Raw genomic sequence first — 15,968 nt, forward strand, 5'->3', positions numbered from 1 at the left:
GGATGAGACAGCGCAACACACGACATATTCTCCAGACCAATGGCAAAACGGCAACGCTGCACAGGAAGAGCTTGTTCGCCAGGGGGCCGGGTGAATTACGACTATCCAAACAGGGGGGAAACTATTCAATATGCTCAAGAGGTGTCTGTGTACACATCACCTGAGCGTCTTGTATCTTAAAACCACAGCCGGATGACATTTACATGGAGCGTGGAGGCGGGTGGGGGTGAGGTGGGGGGTTGGACATCTACACAGGCAGGAAACACCGGGTGTCATAACATTTTACTGCATATACAGTGTATGACCGTATGTATATGTATGTATGTGACAAATAATCTCTTGAACTTGAACTTGAACCCTCCACACTCTTCATTTCTTGAAATTTTATTGAGACCAAGACGATAATAAAATAAAAAAAACAATAATAAAACAATGTTAACACAGGAAAAGATGGAGAAAATGGAAGGGGAAAGCCATCAAAGCCAGCACACCGATGCTCCTCTGTGAGGAACTGACCGCAGGGGGCCTTTTTGGTTATTTTTACTAAAGCGGACAGGGTTTTTTTTTTTTTGTTCCCAAATATCTACAGAGGAGCCGGGCTGATTGTTTTCGTCCCTTTGTTTGTCTCGTCTGGGGGCCGTATCCTGGAGGAACGGGTGGGGGGGGTGAAGGGACACATGACCGGCCACTTCTACAATGTTCAAAACATCTGGCAATGTCCAAGCCTTTGCTAGTTGCATCTGGCGTGATAATTGACTTGTTCAGTAAGGTATTTAATACCCCCCATTCTGGAGTGCAGGTGCTATTCCAGGAAAGGGTTTAATAAGCCATTCATCCCGTCAAATTCTGACTAACAGCTGAGAAGCACGTAGGTATTGACTTGGCACCAAGTAGGTTGCAATCTCTCTATCTTTTTTCTACCACCTCCCAAATAACGGAGCCTACTCATTGGAATAGTTGTGGCTTGTGGCCATCATTCACTGCACCCTGAAACAAAATGAAACAATGTGGGTGGTGTTTTCTCTTCCTGGTCCATTTATCAAACTTTGTCAAACTTTGTGCGGAGTGACTGAAGTCTATCATAAAATCATGTGAGGCATCATTTTAAATATGCCAAAGTGCTCTCTATCATACGTCTTGAAGGTGATGAGGCACTCGACCCCTACCTGTTTCCGGGGTAGGGAGTGTGAGATTGTTAATAGCAATTCTGAGTGGGCAATAAGGAAAGGTGGACATATTGTGAAGATATCTACCCGACATATGAAAAATCCAATCTAATTCCCTTTATATGCACTGCCTGCCACCATGAATTTAATGTCTACTTTTGGACTTGTCTTTTGTAGTGTCCTGTTAACTTAGAATACAATCTGTGAAAATAAAACAGATGTCAAAAGCTCCTTAATTCCACAAACTAAATCCCATCTGTCTAAATTTTGAAATTTGCCAACTCAGAACCTTGGTGACGGACAAAGGCATGCTGTGAGCAGTCCTGCGGTTTAGCCCTGTGGAAAAGAGGGAGGTGACACTGTGGGTAGGGGAGGGGTCTCGGGGGCGGGCCCAGGGGCCCAGTCAGTTTAAATACTTCCAACTGCTTCCCCTTGACTCCTGCCTTGTGTCTGTGCTCTCCTGGTTCTGCTTAGTCAGCCTGTGCCTGTCTCACTCCCTCTCTCGCTCACTCTTACTCTCTCCTAGTCTCGCACCCTCCAGCACCAATGGATTTCAGAAAAAGCACCTCGTACTCTGTGCGCTCCTCCAACAGTAGCAGGGCTCCATCCGGTCACGTGTCCATCACCCGCACCTCCGGCACCCCTGTCTACGGGTCAACCAGCATTTACGGCGGGGCCGGTGGCCGGGGGACCCGCATCTCCTCAGCCTCCTACAGCGGGGTCCGCAGCGGCTTCGGAGCCGCGATGGGGGGCGGGGGTGGGGGTGGGGGCTTCTCCAGCAGCACCAAGGTGAGCACCAGTGGGGAGTCAACAGCCAACATCATGGGCAATGAGAAGTTTGCCATGCAGAACCTGAATGACCGCCTGGCCAACTACCTGGAGACGGTGAGGAACCTGGAGCAGGCCAACAGCAAGCTAGAGATCAAGATCCGCGAGGCCATGGAGAAGAGCGGGCCCGACTTCCGCGACTACAGCAAGTACCAGGCCATCCTGGATGACCTCAGGAAGAAGGTGAGCCAGGGCTGGGGGAGCAGAAGGGGGGAGGGGGAGGGAGGGATGGGGTCTGCGCACAAGGGTTGATTTCATAGCTGTTTAGCAAAGGTGTGTGTGGGGTTTCCTGGTAGGGGAGGTGGGGGTCTGAAGCAGTATTCTGAATGGCTGAGTTGGAAGATGAAACCCAGAAAAAAAGGGAGTCTGGGAACGAGAAGAAAGTATGTGATGAAAAAGGTGCATAGATGCTGGAAATATGTTGAAGATGGAGCCATGGCTGACAATGACTGACACAGGAGCAAAGCAGCATATTACTTGATATATGTGATTTACTTTGAGTTTTGAGTTCCCATAGGACCAATAGCTACTCGGCAGGGGGGCCTGGGACTGGGCCAGAATGAAGGAAGTTTGAGGTTGAGAGAGACAGCCCGGCAGACAGAGATATACAAAATGGAGGACTCCACAAACAGTTCAGTGACATTAGACTCCAAAGACAAACACAGGTCAAGAAGTGAGGTGAACCACTGGAGCCGTTTTTTGGTTTCAATTTTTGCTTGGTAGCTCAGTGACTCCATTTAGAGGTGACTGATCCAATCATTTGATTTTCTTCTCATGTTGCTGATAACGGCTATTTAGATAAACCTCATCAGGCATAGTACAAGACGAATGAGTTAATCAAGTGGGGACACGTGTGATTTAATCTTTTTATTTCCCTCTTGTATTGACACAGAAGCTAGACTATTGTTTCTGCCTCAAACCTGTATTGTTTCTAACAACCTGCTTCCCTGCTGCTTGGTTTAAAACCACATTTGATATATTAATAATAACAAATGTGAATCTGTTTCCAAAAGGAAAGTCATGGTATTGTGGTTTGGTGTTAAACTATTAATGGAAAAAGAACGCACCGGTACTCATTCAAATGTATTTCTGGTAGGAATGGAACATACCCGAATCAAGGTTGGATAACATCTCCCTTGAAAATACCCAAATAACGAAATGTGGGGGAGGATGAATAGAGGCACAGTCGGAAAAAAAGTTAAAAGCCGAACCTCTATTTGGAGAGATTTAATCAGCTGCAGTAATAATCCTTGGGAGTAAGCTAACTTCACAGTCAATAGTGCCCAGGGTCAAATGGGTGTTTGCTTTTTCCCTTGTCATGATGGTCGGTGGGTGATCCCCCCGCCCCTTGAGAAAACAAAGATCCTAATCAACATGAAACCCAGCCCCAACCGGCGCGCACAAAAACCAACAAAGAGACTCACACGCAGCCATGGCCACCGCGCCATCAACCACTCAACCTCATGCAAATAACCTGCCTCCCGTCTTGCTGACAGGTACAATCCTGTTCCTCTATGGCTGAGGGAAAGTGGCCGCTTGGCGGTTAATGATTGGCTCGTGGACTTTGTCAACTGCAACGCTTCCAAGCCTCCTGTCCCCATACCATTTTATTATTTGACGCACTGTAAAGGCTGAACAAAGAACACAATACCGACTTATCCATGTGCAGTTCTGAGTGTATCTTATTCCAAAGATGGAAGGAAACAATTTACATCGGATACAATTAAAACCAAGCAACCTTGTTTGGAAAGAATATTCCGCCTTTGGCTGCCTTTGTCACCAGACAAGAAAAAGCTAATTTGTAAATGTTTAAATAATATAAATATAGGAATAGCAAACTCTCTGTGTAAATGTTTGCCCGATGTTGGCTCAAACTATTTAGACTTTGCAAAACTTTTGTTTCCTAACAGGAATTGTTCCTTGTTTCTTCTTACTAAATCTGGCTTAATCCTCTCGCAGGTGTTTGATGCCACTACCGACAACGCGCGTCTGGTGCTGCAGATCGACAATGCCCGCCTGGCAGCGGATGACTTCAGAGTCAAGTAAGGGCAAGGCCCCGAGGCTTGTACTGGGAAACAGGCGGCACGCTCCTTTCGACTGATGAATGACCAGAGTATAGTAGGGTTGTGAAATGATGCAATGAAATAGAGCGACAAAATTGGCCAATGAGAAAACAAATCATAACCGTCACACCTTTGTAGACATACAGTACATACTTAAAACAAAGCCAAGCAATGACTATAGACTGATGTAATGTTGTGGCTAACGCTGAATGCCCTGCGTTTAGGTTCGAGTCTGAGCTGTCCATCCGCCAGTCGGTGGAGGCTGACATCGTGGGACTGAGAAAGCTCATCGACGACACCAATATGGGCCGCATGAACTTGGAGAGCGAGATCGAAGCCCTGAAGGAGGAGCTCATCCACCTCAAGAAGAACCACGACAACGTGAGTGTGATCCACAACCAAGATTCCCAGTCTTCCCCCCTATATACAGTATTCCTCATCTGACACATTATTCCCCCCTAGATAAAAACATGCTCAGACGGTGGGAAGGTTGTGAGTTTGAATGTAATATTCCTGCCTCAGTGGTTGGCTTGAGCGCTGGGATGTGTAAATGGCAATCAGGTGATAGAGTGCCATTTACCCATCCCAGCTCTATGCCCCAAGCCCTGGACAAATATTCGCTAAATGGGATCATCCTCAATCATCAAGTAGCACCATGTGTTTTCTTGGGAAGTGACAGACTGCGCCGGCAGTGCAGCTGACCCATCCAGACCCTCGGAGGGGTCGTTGCTGAACTGGAAAGAGAGCAAAACGGCTTCATGTGGGGAATGAAGGGGTTTGCAGAAAATTTGAAATGTGTGGATTCTGTGGTGCGCCTCACTATAAAACACTGTCTCTGCATTTGACAATGAAAGAGCACCACAATATTCTAATTACTATCATCAAATTTCTAAATTAAAAACACAACCATTTGACACCCAACCATTTTTTACTCACTGAGATATTTAGTATCTTGTTTTAAGTTCAAGAAGTCGGCTGTAGGTCAAAAATGGGCCTGCCATAGACCATAACATAAGACTATGGCTGGATGGCGTCAACACCCTTCTTTCACAGTGGACTAATGGTAGAATGTGCAATATATTTTGAGTTTGACTTTCTGGTGTCTTTAGGACGTGATGGAGCTCCGCAACCAGATCTCCCAGTCAGGAGTCCAGGTGGATGTTGATGCTCCCAAAGGCCAGGACCTGGCCCAGATCATGTCAGAGATCAGGGCCAAGTACGAGAAGATGGCGCTTAAGAACCAGGAGGAGCTCAAAACATGGCACGAATCGCAGGTACATGTTCAGTGAGTAGCTGTGGTGCGATTAAAGCCATTTCTCAAAAGGAATATACTATTAATCATACGGGCGCATGCCTTTCTTTGCTCCAGATCACAGAGGTGCAGAGTCAGGTATCCCACAACACAGAGGCCCTGAAGGGGGCTCAGACAGAGGCGAACGACCTGCGCAGACAGCTCCAGACCTTGGAGATCGAACTGGAGTCCCAGAAGAGCCTGGTGAGAAGCTCATTCAGCACACCCCTCATTAGCTTTCGCACACTTTTTACCGCAGTTTGCTTTCCTCAGCGCTCTCACTTCAACACACATGGCTTTCAGAACAACAATTACGCCCTCCTGGGTGAGCCAGGTTGATTTGTGACTAAATCAATACCTTTTCTCTTTCTCATTATTTCTTTCTGTCTTTCCACCTTTCTTTCTATCTATGTCTCGCTGCCTTCCTTCCGTCCCTCCCTCCTTCTCCCCTAAAACAGAAAGGGTCTCTGGAAGGCTCGCTGAGGGACACAGAGATGCGTTACAACATGGAGGTCGACGCTCTCAACACCATCATCCTGGGCCTGGAGGCCGAGCTGACGCAGCTGCGCAACAACATCCAGCAACAGACGCAGGAGTATGAGGCCCTGCTCAACATCAAGATGAAGCTGGAGGCCGAAATCGCAACGTACAGGAGGCTGCTGGATGGAGAAGACTTTGCGTGAGTCTACATTCATGACGTGTCATGATAGGTAACAAAATATCTATCAGGTGGCTGAGAGAAAACCGCACCTCATTTCACGTAGATGGCTAGAAAAAGCAATGACAGCCGAAACTTTTTTGACATTGGCATTGCTTATCTGGACTTGACAAGCGGATGTTGTGGATTGTTTCCCTCTAGACTTCAGGACGCCTTGGAGGATCAGAAAATGACCAAGAAGACCAAAGTGATGACGGTCACGCAGACCCTTGTAGACGGCAAAGTGGTGTCATCCAGCACAGAGACCAAGAACCTGTGAAGACAATGCAACACGAACATCAAATTGGCTAAATGATATATTATTGGGGGAAAAAAAAAATCGAATTAACAGTTGATTGTTACTGCTTACTGACAACACTAACTGAGACCATAAGATGCAAATTCCAGTTTTTTTTCTTCAAACCACTTCCCGTTGATACAGTACTAATATTCAATTGGCTGATACAGACTGGTTCACAGGGAAATCAAGGTCATCCTTTATTTATTTCATAATAAGTTTCTTTTGCTTGAGTGTTTGTGTGTCGATGTCGGCCATCGTTGAATGGGGATGTTTACAAAAAAAAAAAAAACGTGATTGGCCAAATGTCTATTCTATAGTGTTCTGAAGTAAAAATTACGCTCATTTGTTATATAAAAACCCTATTTTTATATGTCGCTATCATCCTTTGGTCTTCTTTCTGTCCAGTTAAGTCTGTGCAATGTGCTGGAATTTTCAGACATTTCAATAAAGCCCCTTTCAGTAAATTGTTACTTTGACTGGAGTCTTATGTGTGCAACAGAAGATTAGTTGCTTCGACTTAAATAAAGTTGTATGACATGAAAAGGGAAACTATGGATAGAGGAATGACCTTAACTACAAATCAAGATATAGCATAGAAATGTATAAATCCACCCATTGGCTAGGAAGACGTTAAGAAAAGCGCGACTGACAGATGTTAGAGTGAATGCAAAACTATTCAGGAGCAGTGCAAAATAAAAAAAATTCAACGCCCAACCACATGTTTACTGACTGAGATATTCAGCATCTCATTTTAAGTTCAGTTGAGTTTCTTGCCCTATTATCATTTTGCTCAGAGAGCCTCTTATCCTTTATATCCCTTATATAATCATTTTCAACATTGGAAGGTAGGTATTATCTGGAGGACGGTTCCACCAAGCTGCAGTGAACCGGTAACAAAGAAGAATGTCCAGACTTTTTCTACCAGTGGCTGTGACAAACGCGATAAAAAGGTGGTAATAGGATGTCAAGGTGGCACAGTGGGCAGCTCCAGAAACTTGGGTTCACTTGGATTCTCTAGATGAGTGTAGTTGGCATGTTGGGTTTCCTCCCACCTCAAGAGACAACAAATGTAGTTTAGGAGTTGAATGGAGTCCATAAAACTAGTGTCCCATCCGGGGGTGTGTTTTTGTCCTACGCCCCATATAGTCTGGGAGAATAGGCTGGGAAAGGCTTTGAGTTTACTTAACCAGGAAAAGCTGGTTAAGAGATTGTTATTATAAGTGATAATAAGTAGGTGACCTTTAAGAAATGGACCAAAGCATTTCTTAAAGGTCAGTGTCAAAAATGAGTATAGCGTTGTAAAATGTAAATCATTTAACTTTTCCTTTTCGACCGTGTGATAACGGTGCCACATCCGTGTATTCTTGCCCTTCACCGAGGTTGATATGGGTGTGGAGGCAGAGTGACACACTAGGCGCAGAGGCCAAAGATAAGGATGATGATGTTCATTGGAAGGGAGGAATAATATTGTTCAGGCACTGCATATAAATACGTGGACCCTCCTACACCATCCACTCTCCACCCTCAATTCCCTCTGTGACAGAGGAAGTGGGCCAGTGGTGTTTGCACTTGTCCATTGAACCCCACCCGTTTTGTTTAGCCATGGAGCCCCTCATCAAGCGGCAGAGCTCTCAGCTTCTGAGTCCCTCGACGCTGAGCTCGGCCCCCACATCCCTGCGTTTGGAGAGAGGCTCTGCCTACAGCGTTAGCGGCGGAGCTGGGGGCTACGGCACCAGGATTTCCAGCACGTCCTATGGCGCACGGGTTGGCAGCGGCTTTGGTGGTAGCTATGAAAACCATTTTAAGCAGTCCATGGGCTCCACTTCCGGGTCCTTCACTGTCGGAAACGAGAAGGCAACCATGCAGCACCTGAATGACCGCCTGGCCAACTACCTGGAGACGGTGAGGAGTCTGGAGAAGGCCAATAGCAAGCTGGAGATCAAGATCAGGGGGTTCATTGAGAAGAGGGGCCCCAGTGAGGGGAGGAACTACAACAAGTACAATGTAGTCATCATGGAGCTGAGGAGCAAGGTCAGTTGACAAATCAACCAATCCATCAGTCATTCATCAGTCAGTCAATCCATCAGTCATTCCATTAATTAATCAGTCCTCACTGTACCATTATTCAAATCATGTTAAGAAATTTGCTGTATCTGCACTGATTGTGCTCAAAAAGAAAAGGCTTGAGAACTTGAAAAAGAGTGAGAGTCGCGCCTTGGCCCTCGCCCGCGGTTGGCTCCGGTTCGAATCCGAGCCGGATCTCTCTCTCTCTCTCTCTCTCTCTACATTTGTAACTTTGATTGATTGGCCCTTAGCTGAAAAAGAAAACCAGAAAGAAATGTATGTTATGGGAACCCTAATCTGGACATATATTAAATAACTATTCTCAATGATTTTTTTTTTTTTTCATATAATAATATCTTACTTATGCTCATTTATATTTTGGTTACATTTGATACCTTAATGTAACTGAAGGCTGCATTGAAAGTTCTGAAAGTTCTGTATCAGAACAGTTCTTGCACTCCAAAGAGCAAATGGAGGATTTCACAATATTTATTATTTGGACTTTGAACCATATTTCTCTTGTCTTGTGAGGGCAATAATCTGTTGATCGATAATCTGCTTTGGGTGTTGATCACATGACTTTCACACTTTTCAGCGCCATACATCAAACTGTGCTTTAAGTATGGCTAGCCATTCAAATGAAAATAATAAATAGCAATAATGCATTCTCCCTCACTTTTCCATTTCTCTTAGATCATAAAGATGATCAAGGACAACGCTGAGCTCACCATCGGAGTTGACAATGCACATCTCGCTGCAGACGACTTCAAACTCAAGTGAGTCTTTGTCTTTGTGTTCAAGTAAAAAAAAAAAAAAAAGGGGACAAACTTCAAACTAATAACACCACAGTATCCAAGCAAGTTTGCTCGTGTTCAAATTGGCCATTGTTTTGTTGTACAAATAGGAAGAAGAAAACCCATACATGAAAGGGTCCAAAACCCCAAACAAGAGTCAATTCATTTTTTGTTGGTTTCTTTCATAGGTTGGAGTATGAGATGTCCATGCGCCAGACTGTCGAGATGGACGTGGCGAGACTGCGGAAGCTCTTGGACGACACCAACGTCATCCGCCTGCACCTGGAGAACGACATTGAGTCTCTGAAAGAAGAACTGATCATTCTGAGGAAGAACCACAAGGCGGTGAGGAGGACGGTTCGGAAAATATCACAGGGACGATTAGCCAGAGCTCATCAAATCGTTGTGTGTAAAGAGAGCGATGGTCTCAAAATGCTAACTTCCTTTCCCTAAAAACATACATCTCGGAGTTGGCGGAGTGCAGAAGTAAGGAGGAGTGGGAATTACTTTTCTTTTAGCCAATATTTTGTTTCCCAAGTAAATGCTTTTGTTTTCAGAACAAAATACCCGACAATCTTGTTGAACCCCGAAGTTCTTTGTGGACTGCATAACTCAATGCCAACACTGGTCGAAAAAAACAAAAACTAAGAAACAAAAAACCTTGCTGAATCGTTTCACCTTTCGCAGGATATGACCGAGATGCGTGCCCAGATTTCCGAAGTTGGAGTCCAGGTGGACGTGGATGCCCCCAAAGGGCAGGATCTGACCAAGATCATGGAGGAGATGAGGGCCAAGTACGAGAGGATAGCGCTGAAGAACCAGCAGGAGCTCAAGGCCTGGCACGAATCCCAGGTACGGAAAACTTTTCAGAGAATCGTCGCCGACAGTCAAAGCTGATCCTGATGGGATATCTCGGAAAGCAGTTACCTGGGGTTCGGATCAATTTCGTAACCGTGTCTTTGTGTGTGTGTTGTTGTTGTTGTCCTGGTTTCCAGATCACCGAGGTGCAGTTCCAGGTGACGGAGCAGTCAACATCCCTGAAGGAGGCCACCGCTGTGGTGAGCGAAACCAGGAAGAGGTATCAGACCATGGACATCGAGCTGCAATCTCAGCTAAGTCTGGTAAAGGAAATAATGTTTTGTCCTTTCCATTTTGTCATCATAGATGTCGTAAAATTTCTGTATCTAAAGGTGTATTGCATTCAGGCTGATAGGACTTTAAACTGGCAATTCATTTGATTTTCTATGCTGGGTGGATTACACTAAAAGTCAGGTTTTTCACCCGGGGTTGGCATAATCTTCGACGGTCACTTTGTTTTCTCGAAAGTTTGCCTTCTTCTGATAGATAGGTAGGTTCTTTCTTTCTGGATCACTCGATGAACTGGTGGGTGTATCTTTTTTGTGAATGTTGACATCCATATCGACAGTTTGCTTACCACAACGAGCCACCATTCACTTGCACGTCACTCAATCTTTGCATTCTAGCCGGACCTCGTCGCCAATGCTGGCGAAAGCGCACATGCATAATGCCAATACATTGAATGGCTGTTTCCAATAAAATGCCAGCAAAACTTTTTTTCATAAGTTATTGGATTTTTTTACGCAAAATAACTTTACTGATTACCACTATAATCTTTACCTTTTCCTTTCTCCATGACAATTAAGTACTAATACTTTATATTTATACAGATGAATTACAGTACAGCTACTCAAAAAAAGAGGTGCCGAGTAGGACAACTTGCTGTTGAGCAGTTCGATCAGATTCCCATATCATCTGACACCTCATAAGCCAATGGGGCTGTTCGATTAATCAATTCTGCTGCGTCCGCCCCGACAGAAATCATCTTTGGAGGCGACCCTGCACGACCTGGAGATGCGCTACAACATGGAGGTAGAGAAGTACAACAACATCATCCTGCGGGTGCAGGGCGAACTGACTCTGATCCGCACGGACATTCAGCAGCAAACCCGGGAGTACGAGATCCTGCTCAACATCAAGATGAAGCTGGAGGCGGAGATCGCAGAGTACAGGAGGCTGCTGGACGGTGGGCCTGAGTTTAGGTGAGGAAATAGAAGGCCGGAGTGGAATACCAAAGCTGTACAGTACTTGCAGTTCATAGCTTAGAGTCAGTAGTTTTGGTAAAAGCTTGCTTTGGATGCCTATATTTTGAAATGAGCAATTCTTATTGTTTTGTGTGTGTGTGTGTGTGTGTGTGTGTGTGTGTGTGTGTGTGTGTGTGTGTTTCTTTTATGCAAATGACAGTCAATTATTTTAACAAATGAGATTCAAATTGGCTTCATGCAAACATGAAACGTGGTTAGGATCAAAGTGGAAGTATTACCTGTCCAAAGGGACGTTTCTAAGACTTGATGGTTTTAGTCTCCATTTAGGTGGACCAGTCCCTTTTTGCACCGTTCATTAGACAACTATGCAACCCACTACAGACAAAACCCACATCTAAAAGACTTAATTTTCACATTTCAGACTGGAGGACGCAGTTGACTCCCGGCAGACCGTTCAGACCAAAGTGGTGACTGTCACTCAGACCTTGGTGGACGGAAAAGTGGTTTCGGAAAGCAAGGACGTCAAAGACAGTGAAAAAGTAGTCATTGCCTGAAAGAATGGCTGAAAGCATGAAAGAATAACAATGAGTTAATGTGAAGCAACCCTGTAACAAAATAAAAACAACAGGAAGGGTGAAAACATTGTTCTAGTGTAGTGTGTTTCACTGAGTTAGAAAGTCAGAAACTATACCACGTACATCAGATATTCCTTGTTTAATTTTAATACCCATTAAAATATGCGGATTGAATTATATGAATACTGCGAAGAAATAATCATATGTTCCAGTTTGGCCAGTAGAGCCTCTCTCCAGTAAGGCAGTAAGAATAAAAAAAGGAAAGTTCAGGTATGAATTAAAGCCATTTGAGCAAAAAGTCAACTTGCAACACAGAGCCCTTATGTAAACCAGCTCGGCTGACGTCGGTTCTCTCTGGCCGCGTGCCATGCGCCGTTCCTCCCACACATACTTCTCTGCTATGTGTCCAGGAAGACAATTATGTTTCTCCATCAGCCTCTCAAAAATGTACATTCTGACCCCTCAGTATTTAGACTTTGCTTCCCGTCATTTTTGAGACAGGGCCCCTTATTCCCAAGCTTTCCCCCCCTCCCAAATGCGTGCCTGGTACAGACTAGTTCCGTCCGGTTTGTTTTTCTTTCCCTTATTCTGTCTGGTTCCTGTTTGGTTGATACTGACGGACCTCTTCTGACCTCTCGGGTGATTTAAAGCAAAACTCGGTGTGGAGCGGCTGTGCGTCTGTGGATTGACATCGTTGCATTGATGTATGGAGTGAGAATAATTGACAAATGGCAGGTGCCTTTTAGGGCTGTGGTTTTAATACAGATGAGAATAATTATCAGTTATAACCCTCACCCTCTTTATCCCTGCAGTGCCACAGTACGTATACTGCATTGCAAAACACCAAAGACAGTACCATGAATCATTATTATTTTTTGCCAGACTGCAATCGTGAATGGTTTCTCAATGCTACAAAAAGTTTCCCAATTCATGTCAGTTACTGTGGCCTTGTTCCATGCCCCACAGCTGTTGTGTAAAATGTGTGACAGTGCATCCCGCGCTGAGAGAAGCAGTTCCTTTATCCCCCCCCAAATGTCAGTATCTGTGGGGGAGTTGGGAAAGCCATAAAGCCTAAACGTTAACGCCCCCCCCCCCCTCCTCGCCCCAACACCCACGTACACACACTGATTTTTGTCCTGCGTCTCGGCCATTCCAGCGGCATCCAGACGCCTCGCATTAGAGCGCTTGAAAGACGCTGGGCAGACAAAACCGGGAATAGAGGGCATTCCAGTGGAAGAAAAAAAAAAGATCAAACCAAAAAGGAACAGTGCTACCATATCTGCCCTCTGCATACCTGCCATTCCACCGAAGCTGAGCCCCATGGAGACAGAAAAAAACAGCAGTGCTTAGTCACGCTATTCACATAACTGACTCAAAAAAGCTGTTTTTTCTGGGAATTAATCACAAAAGCCAAATACTTAAGATCCCACAATGCACTTCTGATGAAGGGGGCAATTACTGTGCCTTGTGTTTGGAAGGAAATCTTAAAGTTTGTTGGGGAGGTTTAAAAAAATCACTGTGTGTATGTGTGTATATATATATATATATATATATATATATATAAACTTTATTTATATAGCACCTTTCAACAAGAATACAATGAATACATACAATAAAAACAATATTAAAAGGAATTAAAATCCAAAGAAATAAGATACAAAACTAGATAAAGTAATATAAATAGTACGAAAAATACCAAAAGCCATACAATAAAAGTGAGTCTTAAAAAGAGGTTTAAAAGAGGATACTAAGTGTGCCTGCCTGAGATTTCCAGGCAGGGAGTTCCACAGCTGAGGGGCCTGAACAGCAAAGGTCCGGTCACCTTAAGTGATTTTGGAACCATTTCCTGTTGGAGGATCTCAGGCAGTGATCAGGCTCACTGGGAGTTCACAAATCACAGATATAGGCAGCAGCCTGACCATTCGAGGCTTTAAAAACGAGCAGCTGAATCTCAAAATCAATTCTAAAACTCACAGGTAACCAGTAAAGGGCAGCAAGGATTGGTGTAAAGCGGTGGCTTCTCGTAGTGAGTGTTAAAAGCCTGGCAGCAGCGTTTTGTATCAACTGCAGACTTTGGATGTTTCACCTGCTGATACACAAAAAAAGTGCATTGCAACTGTCAAGTCTGGAAGTGATAAAAGCATGGATGACCTTTTCTAAGTCTACAGGGGAATGGAATGAACTGATCTTGGTTAGCTGACTCAGTTGGGTAAAGCTGGACTGCACCACCTTGGTGACTTGGAGTATCTGGAGACAATTCAGAGTCAAAAATAACACCTAGGTTCGAACATTGTTAGAAAAGGTACCCAAACTAGAGGGGAGGTTATATGCTGCCAGTGCTGGGGCCAGAGGAGGAAATTATAATTATTTCTAATTTGGAGTCAACTGCAAGAAATGTGTGGACATCCAATCTTTGATTTCTGCAAGGAAGGACATAATGGAAGAGACACCTGTGGTACCAGGCTTCAGTGGGACATACTTAATGTTTACATTTACATTTAGTCATTTAGCAGACGCTTTTATCCAAAGCGACTTACAAGGGAGAATAACATAATGTTATCTCTTCGCATCATTTTCCCCAGGGGTAGCATGTATATAGTGAATAAGAGGGGAGCCAAAATAGACCCCTGGGGGACCCCACAAAAGAGAGGAGCACAAGAGGAGGAGGCATCCCTAAGAATGACAGTGAAGGACCTGTTCAACAGACAGGAGATGAACCAGTTCAGAGCCACATCACTGATTCCAACATAGTCTTCAGACGGCTGATTTAGACATTATGGTCCACTGTGTGGAAGGCCGAGGTCGAGGAGAATTAAAATAGAGTTCTGGCCTGACAATCTTTTTTCTAAAACCTTTGATAAAAATGGCAGCTTGGAGGTGGGTCTGAAATTACTTAAAATAGTGGCATCTAGAGAGGGCTTCTTAAAGGGGCGTAAACAGTGGCATGTTTAAAATAGGAGGGGAAAACACCAGTAGACAGAGAGTATTTAATAATGGCTAAAATGTCTGGACCAACCGTCGGAGATACAGCTTTTGAAAACCAAGTGGGAATGCAGTCTGAAGGGCAGGTGGATGATTTTGAAAGTGCAACGGTGGGTTCCAGGGTTGACGGAGAGATTTCACTGAAGGAGGAGGTGGGCACGAATCAACTACCAGGTCTCTGACGTCAGTGTTAGAATGCTGCCGAATCTCCACTATTTTGTGAGAGAAGTAATTGAGAAATTCTTCACAACTTTCTGGGGAGGAATTAACTGGCTGGCCAGGAGGGGGCCCGATCACAGAATTTACAGTTTTTAAAAGGATTCTGGGATTATGACGCTGTTTAGCGATCAGATCCGAAAGACAGGTGTTCCTTGCTTCCGTGATGGTACACCGATAGGTGAACATAAGCTCACCTTGCTAACATAAGCAAGGGAGACACCGAGTTTATCCTTCTTCCATTTCCTCTCTCCATTCATGCATTGTCTCGTTGAGATCCTTAATTCGTCATTCAGCCACGGCAGAGAAGAAGGTTGCAGAGTTCTGACCGCAGCTGTGGGATCTACAATATTTGTGCAAGAGCTTTTAAAAACACTGACAAGCTCCTCTGCGGTGAGGCCATGTTGTTCACCGGTGTTAAAAAGTGTGTCCGAGGCAGTAAAAGCTCCACAGAAGCGAGGAGCAGAGAGTGAATGTAGGGAGCGGGAGCGAATCGGTGTGTATGTGGTGGGGGTGGGTCGGGGTCAGGAGAGAGAAGTGGAACCTGGATAAGCGCTGCGTTGTGATCGGAGCGACAGATCATCCGCACAGAAACCACAGTAGAGCACAAGGTGAAGTGTGTGCCCCCAGTGTCATGGCTGGGCTGCATCACATATCGGGTCAAATTAAAAGGTAAACGAAGAGGGTGAAGGGCAGCAAACATGGATATTCAAAATCACCAAGAGTAAGAACTCTGTCATGTTGTAACATAATGATTGATAAAAGGTCTGAAAATTCCTGAATAAAACCAGAAATAAGTTTAGTGGGTCGGTAGATCAAAACACATAAAATGGGCAGCTTACTCTTTAAAATGAGGCTCTCAAAGGCAGAGAAGCAGCCAAGTGAGACTGGAGAGCAGCTAAAATCATTACTGCAATGGCCGCCCCCT

The 15,968-nt window shown here is 44.7% G+C and overlaps 1 protein-coding gene across 1 annotated transcript; it reads left to right on the forward strand.

Moving 5' to 3' along the window:
* Positions 1–1,617: 1,617 nt before the first annotated feature.
* krt18a.1 (keratin 18a, tandem duplicate 1) lies at positions 1,618–11,821 on the forward strand (the record flags this gene model as incomplete). The annotated part of the gene is made up of 15 exons (XM_080014556.1): positions 1,618–2,177; positions 3,954–4,036; positions 4,282–4,438; positions 5,167–5,331; positions 5,427–5,552; positions 5,807–6,027; positions 6,208–6,321; positions 7,726–7,748; positions 7,947–8,377; positions 9,104–9,186; positions 9,393–9,549; positions 9,892–10,056; positions 10,200–10,325; positions 11,041–11,264; positions 11,689–11,821. Exons 1-15 carry the CDS (start codon positions 1,713–1,715, stop codon positions 11,819–11,821), a joined length of 2,673 nt encoding a protein of 890 aa, XP_079870682.1. The 5' UTR covers positions 1,618–1,712.
* Positions 11,822–15,968: the final 4,147 nt, after the last annotated feature.

Source organism: Zeus faber (assembly GCF_960531495.2).
Source record: "Zeus faber genome assembly, chromosome: 15".
Classification (NCBI taxonomy): Eukaryota; Metazoa; Chordata; class Actinopteri; order Zeiformes; family Zeidae; genus Zeus; species Zeus faber.